The 9,692-nt window shown below is 34.2% G+C and overlaps 1 protein-coding gene across 1 annotated transcript; it reads left to right on the top strand.

The window, feature by feature from the left end:
- The first annotated feature begins 5,915 nt into the window (after nucleotides 1-5,915).
- On the top strand, nucleotides 5,916-9,145 carry LOC143568657 (uncharacterized). Its single transcript, XM_077054757.1, has 4 exons — nucleotides 5,916-5,967; nucleotides 6,050-6,214; nucleotides 6,873-7,357; nucleotides 8,751-9,145. Exons 1-4 carry the CDS (start codon nucleotides 5,916-5,918, stop codon nucleotides 9,120-9,122), a joined length of 1,074 nt encoding a protein of 357 aa, XP_076910872.1. The 3' UTR covers nucleotides 9,123-9,145.
- Nucleotides 9,146-9,692: the final 547 nt, after the last annotated feature.

Raw genomic sequence — 9,692 nt, 5'->3', positions numbered from 1 at the left:
AAAATTGAACATAAACGAACAAGAAAATGCAATGAAAAGTAAGCAAAGGTTGGTGTTCTTTAAGACGTCCGCAACCACCAGTTAATTGATCTCCGATTACTCGCAGGGAGTCTTGGACATCTTTTATGATGTCTTATCAATGAACATATTCCATTCTTCTTCATTAAAAGAATCGTTCTTCATTAAAGTAATCATCGTGAGAACAAACTGTTGATATATTTATAAGTGTGTTATGCATAATGTGATATTTATGTCATTAGATCCATAATTTTGTTTTTCATTTTGTCTACACATAAAGACCATATGATCAATGTTTGCTTATGTGACTGAATTCATAACTTTATATGATTGCTTATCGAGTCTGTTAATTAACCATGGAACTCTAAGTTTTAATAAGGCGTGATTTTTATATAAATTACTTATCAATTCTTAATTGCTACTGCGCGTTTACTATAATTTCTATCAAGTATTTAGGAATAATTGTTACATTTATAATTGATAGGTTATGAGTAATCAAAGCAGGTATTATATGTGATTTAATCTATTAAACTTTTTGATGAAAAGGAATTTACAAGTACATGTTGAAGAAAATAGATGAAGGAAAAGCAGGCTGATCGATTAGAATAAAGATCTAAAATAAATGATTTTAAGAGTTGAAGTAACGATCAAAGTATTGTATTGTGTTGGATAGATTAATATTTGAACTAGTTGCATAGCAGCTGTTGGTTTGTAATTTTCGAGATTCAGTAGGCCCAACTTCTTCTTTTTTCCCCCAAAATTCGGGTTTTGGGCCAAAGTCGGGTATTTACCTTAACCCGACCCGAGACCGATTAACATTAATTTTCAGGACCGAAATGAACCCGGAAAAAGTAGGGTAGGTCCGGGTTCGGGTTTTTTAGGGCCGGGTTTGTCGGGTTTTTCGGTCTGGAATAAAACCGGTTTTAAAAAAAATAATAACAAAAAAACTGGTTAACTGATTTTAAAATCAATAATATAAACCAGTTACTAACCGGCGGCGAAGATCGATCAATAACCGGCTAGTAACCGGTTACATTTTCGAGTAAGAACAGGTTAGAAAGTGGTTAACCGGGTTCTTTTTATCGTACTGGCAACTTATTATTACTTGTTGGTTGGTAACAATAACATTGAACATCAATGTATTCTTCGAATCCGATCGATTAAACTGAAGACTAATGATACAAAACTTGACAAGTAAGTTATTAATCTCGTTCTTACTTATTTAAATCATATTGTTAATTTATAGGTTTATTATTGATTGTATAATTGTGTCACACCCTGTTAAGCGATTTGCGTAAGCGTAAAGCGGTAATGTAACAGACATAACTGGTATCAAATACATTGATCATAAAGAAACATTATTAACTAATTTTACAATATATTACGTTGTTCTAACTTCTTTTACAAACTAGGTTATACAATCAAAACTAGTTCGTTAACTACGTCACTTCATACTTGTACCGGTTTACACGGCCTCGATCACAATCCAAACACGTAGCACATAATTCTACTTCACTTTTCTGAATACCTGAAAAACATGTTAAAACAGGTCAACTACGAATAGTTGGTGAGTTTCATAAGTTTTAACGAAATCAGTTCCGCGTACCACACAGTCATAGTTTGTATGTACGCGTGTATGTACAAATATATTTATGTTTATATATATGTACATCTGTATGTTTGAATGCATATATGTATGTGTGTAAGTTTAAGATATAAGTTTGAAAACTACGATAAAATCGTGACTATTTACTCGCACTACGTGCTTCCATTTTTCCATGTAAAATCAACCACTGTGGCCCCCCTTCTACCCACAACGGTTCCACGTACAATCAACCACTGTGGCCCCCTTTCTGTCCACAAAGGTTCCACATAAAATCAATCATTACACAGAGTATCCATATATATATAGTATTTCCTAAGCCTAACCACATAGTATACACACACACACATATATTCATGTATAGTATTCCCACGTATCATCAATTACTGTGGCCCTCCTTCCACCCACAATATATACAATCACATTATTTTCTTGGCATTCATGCCATAATCAAATTAGTTTGTTTAGTTGGCTCATAATCAGAACTTGGCTCATAGGCCATACTCAACTTTAGTTGTTACTATTGTGGCCCCCCTTCCGCCCACAATAGCCCCATAATCATCACAGACCAAGTTATCCCCATGGCCATTACAGACCACGTTGTTTCCCAAATTATTTGTGTTTAACATTACATAACGTGTTTGTATAAACATGCTGTCACTTGTAATTTCATTATGTTTTGCAATTCGTATTATCTCCACTCAATATATCAATCAACGATAATAATCATCTTTCATCAGCACGTAGTCAATCATTATGTTTGTAGGGACTTTTCATATATAAATGTTCAGATATTTTATATCATGAACCGTTTTCAGCTAGATAACGTGTATAAACATGCTTTCCACCCCAAAAGTTCGTAAAATAGTTTAAAGAGTGGGGTCATGAAACTTACAGTTTTGTAAGCACTCAGTGCGAGATCAGCTCGGGGTTCGTTTCCCTTGCTATCACTTAGTCCCTATAGTCCATATTATAATAATATTAATATTTTAATATTATTATAATCTCAGTACTAAACTGGGCTGTATAACTAATCTGGGTATAGCTGGAACGCCCAGAAAGTGGCAATAGGGTTAGGTTGTGATGTTGTTCAATGTTTAATACTTAAAACCAAACTTGGCTCAGATTCTCGTTTTCCCAGTTGGGCCAAGTTGTTTGTTTACGCGTTCAGAAAACAGTTATGGGAAAATAAGTTTGGCTAAATGTATTGGTTAATAAAATGATTAAGTTATAAAGAAGGATCACATACTGGGGTCCCGGATTAGCCACGGGGCCCGTTTCCGTTTATTTAGTTTGATTTAAGAAGAAACGCGCACAATCTATCCGGATTGTCCAGGTTTCTCATAAAAAGTTTATTATTACTTAATTAATCCAAAAATATGATTTTTGATCACTCTTGGTGTTTTGATATTCCCGCAGGTTCGTTAATCGCGAACTTGCCGGTTTTTTTAAAAACTGAATTTGTTTAATATTCAAATTAGCATAATTAATTAACCTTTAATCATTAAATTATGAAAATTTAGAAACTTATCAATTAAAATATGTAGATTTTTATAAAAATATTTATGGAATTATTTACTGATTTATTAATTTATAAAAATTCATTTTATCAGCTATATTTCGTCTGAAAATCGTCCGTTTATACCAAACAATTTCCAAAAATTCCACAAAAATTCATGAATACTCAAATCATGTCCCAAAACAACCTGTATCAATTCTAGAATATAAAAAGCTGGTGCAATATTCTTTTCGGCCCAAATTCGGGTATAAAAATTCACGCGAACGCATATACACGAAACACCTTTAGACTTCTCCAAATGATCCAAAAATTAATTTTTGATCAAAATACATTAAATATGAGTTCCCAGAAAAATTTCATAATTTTTGGAGCATTTTAACTATTTTTACCCATTAAACGTCCCAATTCGGTAATAAATTTGCCAAAAATCTCGGATGGTCGAAAAATTACCAAATTTGAACAGGTACTCAATGACATGGTCCCTGATGTCCCTGAAAAATTTCAAAGCCTAATAATATGCACATCACAACCTTAACCTAAACTGCCCGTAAGCGAGTGTTTCGGCATTACCTTAGCGGTTTTGGTTCGTTTCCGCCTTTCTAATAAACTTTTAAAGCTCTTGTGCTCCTATGTAGGCTAGATAAAAGTCCTATATCACAAACCAAGCAAGTTTCATCAATAGAACAGCCCTTTAACTTAGGGTTTCGGCTAGTGCACAAAAATGAATTTTTGAACCGTAAAAATGCCGTTTCAACCCTTTAATCCGTGTTTATGGCCAAAAAAACTATCAAACCAGGTTCCTTACCATGTGTATGATCAAATCATGTTTATGGACCATTTTTAGGGTTTTTACATGGTTAGGAATAATTTTTGGCAATCAAGCTATGTTTATATGGTATTAATCGAGTTTAAATGAGCCGAAAATCGATTATTTATGACATTTTTACCTAGTTCTTGCTGGTTTTTGATGGAGAGCAGCTTGTGTCCAGATTTTTCATGAAAGGTATGTTAGAAAATATCTTGTACTTGTTTTTTTATTTAAAGGAAAACCAAGGGGGGAAAAGTCTTCTTTGGCGGGCTTGGCTCGTTGGGTCCCCTTTTGGGCCAATTTGGCCCACTTTTCTTGATTTACGTGCCCGAACATGAAATTCCAAGTCCAAATTTATTTCGGGTTCGGTTTTTGATTCAAAAAATATATCGGGTACGACAAACAGTGCGAAAACGAGTGTTTTTCAGCTATTTTTGTGTAAATTTATAAAAACATAGTATTTGTTTGTAAAAATTGAAAATATTTTCACGGATCGTTTAAAACATTTCAAAGAAGTGTTTGGTAAGTCTTTTTCGGCTTAACGGATGATACAATGCTTGGTTTGTAACTATCTTTCGCGTTTAAATCTATAGCGGGTAGTTAAACGAGCATGTTTTCGTTTAACTTGTTTGCTATTGAACTAAGGCCATATTACAAATATTTTAGCTTGTATTAAACGTATATCACTTATAGATGGCCCCTCGAGATATCCGGTTCATAACCAGATCCGTTCGGTTATTCGTTTGCTTGTTATGCAATAAACGGTTAAACGCTTATTCAAATTTGTAAGAACTAAGGTGTATCCGGTTTTGTTACGAATGTCACAAATTGTTAGGGTTAGTATATGCGATTTGCTATTTATACCTAAATTTTCTACAAGATATAGTTAACCGGGTTCTTTTTATCGTACAGGCAACTTATTATTACTTGTTGGTTGATAACAATAACATCTAACATCAGTGTATTCTTCGCATCCGATCGATTAAACTGAAGACTAATTATACAAAACTTGACAAGTAAGTTATTAATCTCGTTCTTACTTATTTAAATCATATTGTTAATTTATAGGTTTATTATTGATTGTATAATTGTTAGGGTTAGTATATGCTATTTGCTATTTATACCTAAATTTTCTACAAGATATAGTAATCACTTGGTTTAGGTAATTACCATTTTAACCTTTTATTTCTACTTAGGCCTTAGCACTGTAAACAGTAAACTAGCCAAGTTGCTCGTAAATCGGTTCGTTAAAAGCTTGAATCGAGCCGAGCTTAAACGAGCCCGAGCTTTTATTAAGGCTTGTTTAATAAACGAGAGCTCGAGCTTTCATTAAGGCTCGTTAAATAAACAAGCTCGAGCCTGAGCTTCACGTATCGAACTCGAGCCTGCTCACGATTGTAAACTAGCTTTTTTATTTATATAATAATTTTTTATTTAATATATTTGTATTATAACTATTATTATATGTAATCATATGATAAAAATAATTAAAAATGAATAACAAATAATAAACAAGCCGAGCACGAGCTTCAGAAATACAACTCTAAATGTGCCGATCTCAAGTCTAAATGAGCTCAGGCTTGGCTCGGGTCGGCTCGTTTACACCCCTATTTCTTCTCAACTTTAAGTTTGACTTGATGTGGATCGAACGAAATTTCTTGTTCATGTTGGTTCATTATTAAACAAACGAACTTCTTTCTGAATCGTTAACGAGCAGTTCGCTGAACATTCGGTTTGTTAACAGCCCGATCAACAACCGAGCATAATAAATTCTTTACTTTCATTCACAGATTTAGGTTTGACTCAATATGGATTTACTCTGCAACGCATACTCAGATGAAGACGAAGAAACCGAAAGACACACACTTCCGCCCGAATTCCATCATACATCAAGCAGAACTTTGCCTGCTGTTGACTTAAGTCAACCAATCGCAGGCTGATACATATCTAAACGAGAACGTGCACTCATGGCATCCGCTTCTCAAACTTCACATCCGGGACCCGCAACTTATTCAGCCGGTACGTTTTAGTTTTTACTTCGTTTGATTGATATTATTCACGGTTTATGAATTATGATATCGTTTTAAAATTTTAATCTCAGTTCAAGGAAGCATCTCGGATTCGTGCATACGAAAAGACGTTTTATTGTTATTGAGGAATCGAACGAAGGAGTATTCGAATTCTGTTCATACGTCTGAACGGGCTTCCGCAAATCTTACTGGTCATACGAAAGCTGTGAATGCAATACAATGGTCAAATACTCATTGTAAGTTCTGTCTTCATTGCTGAATTAAGTTTTGGTGCAGTTTCGTATATAAAACTAGGAAAATATCGTATATACCCTTGCAAAACTAAAAATATCATATTTTCTGTTACAAAGTAGTTAAAATATCATATATAACCATTGTATTGAAAACAGTTAATGACCATTTTACCCTTACTTTTCTAAACCTTTAAAATTTCATATATGCCCATCTTTAACTTTAAAAAAAATTACACATTTTTAGCTTACAAACTTTTTTTGTACCCATTTTTATCTTAAGTTTCTTTTTTTTCTTCAATTTTTACCATAAACAATAGTTTCTCAAAATAATAGATTGCTTATCGTTCGATTATCATGTGATTATACCTTGTTCGGTTAATCTGATGCGAGTTTAATTATCTGATTCGAACATTCAGATTCGATTGTTTGATTATCTACCATTAAGAGAACAAAAGAGAAGAGACGATGGTTTGGTTCGCTTGCTTACCGTCGATGTTGATTAAAGTCCAAATAAAAAAAATGGGGTTTAAACAAATATAATGGAAAGGGGTAGGATGGTCTTTTAAGTAAAAATTTGTATATATGAATTTTTCAAGTTTGTAAGGGTATGCATGAAATAATGAAATGAATCCTAAGTTTAAGTTTTATTATTAATTTGCAGCTCATCTTCTTGCATCTGCTGGTATGGATTCATCCATTTATATATGGAATGTATGGAACACGGAAAATAAAAAATCACGGGTATTAAACGTTCATACCGCAGCAGTAAAAGACATCAAATGGTCAACTCAAGGACTTACGTTACTCTCGTGTGGATACGATTGTTCATCGAGATTAATCGACGTTGAAAAAGGGTTAGAAACTCGGGTATTTAAGGAAGATCAAGTTGTTGGTGTTGTTAAGTTTCATCCTAATAATTCTAACCTTTTTCTTTCCGGTGGGTCAAACGGGGTTATTCGGTTATGGGATATTAGAACCGGGAATGAAGTGAATCGGTATGTTCGTGGGCTCGGCCCTATTCTTGATTTGGAGTTTATGAATAATACGCGAGAGTTTATTTCTTCTAGTGATGAATCGAAAAGCAATATTAGTGAGAATTCAATCATTGTTTGGGATGTTTCACGACAGGTTCCGTTATCAAACCAGGTATATTTTGAAGCGTTTTACTTATAAGCGGATCGATATGGGTTGTGTTTTATCTTAAAGCGGCCTAATAAAATATTTGTAAACCGTTTTTAGTAATACAACCCTATAAACTAAGGGTGGCAAATGTGACCCATTGGGTTGAGTGAGTTGTAATAAAAGGTATATAATGAGTCAGAATGAGTCAAACTAAAAAAAGAAAAGGATTGAAACGGGTCAAAACGGGTTGACATTTCTCGAGTTTTTAGTGGAACGAGAAAAATGGAGGAATTTTTTTAGTTATTTTACTTTTTTAGTTTTTGATTTATATTTCGAGTTATGATTTTTTAATTATTTTTATTTTATTTCTTTTATTGAGGGGTTTTTGAAATTGGTCAAAATGGGTTGAGATATCAGAAACCCTCATTAAAAAATTAAAAAATCATAACTCGAAATATAAATCAAAAACTAAAACGGTAAAAAAAAACTAAAAAGTTTCTTCCGTTTTTCTCGTTCCATTAAAAAAAAACAAAAAAAAACCTCGAGAAATGTCAACCCGTTTCAATCCTTTTCTTGTTTTTTTAGTTTGACCTATCCTGACCCATTATATGCATTTTATTACAACCCATTCAACCCAATGGGTCACATTTGCTGCCCCTACTGTAAACCATTTCACTCGAACATTGAACATATTATTGTAATATATTGGTTCGTAATCATAGTTTTACCTAGGCTTGTAAACGAACTGACCAAACACAAACACTCAGACAGGGCATGCTCGTGTTCGTTCGTTTAGCTTAACTAACAAACGATTGGACACAAACAGTTAAACAAACGGGATTTCCTTGTTCATGTTCGTTCATTAAGAAAATGAGAGTGTTCGTGTTTGTTTATGTTTGTTTGTTAACAGTATAAACGAACGGTTCACGAACTTAAATGCATGAACATAACCAAACATAGATGAACGAACATAACTAACTAACTAAGCTATAATCAGTTAAAAATAATGTGAAGAACAGTGTGTTGGGCCTAAAAAGTTATGGGCCAAAACACGTTATAAGAATATATTAACGAACATACCCAAAGCAAACGCAAAACTAAGAACATAAATGAACGTAGACGAATGAGCATAAATGAATATAGATAAAGGAACATTCATGAACATAAATGCGTGAATTAGACATGTGCTCATTTTCGCTGATTTATCCAAACGAACAATTTTGTTTGTTCATGCACGCTCGTTTATTAAAGAAATGAACATCAACAAACCTCCAGATGAACGATTCACGAATGTTTGGTTCGTTTACATGCCTAGTTTTATCTCGAGTGCACCAATGAACATATTAGTATAATAATTTTGTTTGTAATCGTAATTTTACCACAAGATCAAAACTAATATTTTTTGCTGTTTTGTCAGATCTATGTGGAAGCTTATACATGCCCGTGTATACGACATCATCCAACCGACCCGTATTTTGTGGCCCAATCAAACGGAAACTACATTGCAATATTCTCTTCAAAACCGCCATTTAGGCTCGATAAATACAAACGATACGAAAGCCATGGCGTTTCAGGGTTCCCTATAAAATGCAATTTCAGCCCAGATGGTAAAAAACTCGCCACCGGGTCATCTGACGGGTGCATATACATTTACGACACGAAAACATGCCAGCTCATCAAGAAAACCAAAGTGTATGAACAAGCATGCATAGATGTGGCATTTCATCCCATCATAACAGACATAATTGCTTCCTGTAGTTGGAGTGGAGAAATCTCGGTTTTTGAATGACGTGACACGCAGTTAATATTATTATTTAGGTATATTGGTTTTTATTAATCCCAATTATTGTCTTTTGGTCACTGCCGGTCCCAACTAATAAATTGGCTACTGACGCTCCCAACTTTTAACGTATTTGTTCCTAATGGTCACGACTAACAGAATCCTAACGTCGTTAATTTCAGGTCGTCGGAAAAACGTTTTTTGCCGGAAAAGTCAAATTTGTTGCCGGAAAACACCACCTGAACACCGCAACCACCACCAATTGACTCACCGCCAACCAACTACCACCACTTGAGCACCATCAACCGATTGCAACAATGGTTCTAGGGTTTCCGGCGACCTCAATAATTGGGACTTTTACTAGAAAAAGGCTCCTAAAGGTCTAATACAAAGTTACCAAGATGTTTGAGACTAAAATGTTGAGTTTTCGGGAAAAATTTTGAGTTTTCCGACCAAAAACATTTTTTCGGCGGCCTGAAACTAACGACTTTAGGATTCTGTTAATCGCGGACCGTTAGGAACAAGTACAATAAAAGTTGGGACCGCTAGCAGCCAATTCGGTAGTGGGACCGGTAGCAA

Source organism: Bidens hawaiensis, unplaced genomic scaffold (genome assembly GCF_021521415.1).
Source record: "Bidens hawaiensis isolate Kalapana, Puna unplaced genomic scaffold, B.hawaiensis_p1.1 tig00024029_1, whole genome shotgun sequence".
NCBI classification, from domain to species: domain Eukaryota; kingdom Viridiplantae; phylum Streptophyta; class Magnoliopsida; order Asterales; family Asteraceae; genus Bidens; species Bidens hawaiensis.
The sequence above is the reverse complement of the archived record's forward strand: the minus strand, read 5'-3'. Positions and strand labels throughout refer to the sequence as shown.

Excerpts from the sequence above, each read along its gene's own strand:
- LOC143568657 (XM_077054757.1), top strand. The coding sequence starts at position 5,916 with ATGGCATCCGCTTCTCAAACTTCACATCCGGGACCCGCAACTTATTCA. Across the intron at positions 5,968-6,049 it reads ACCCGCAACTTATTCAGCCG|TTCAAGGAAGCATCTCGGAT; the intron begins GTACGTTTTAGT and ends TTTTAATCTCAG. Across the intron at positions 6,215-6,872 it reads ACAATGGTCAAATACTCATT|CTCATCTTCTTGCATCTGCT; the intron begins GTAAGTTCTGTC and ends ATTAATTTGCAG.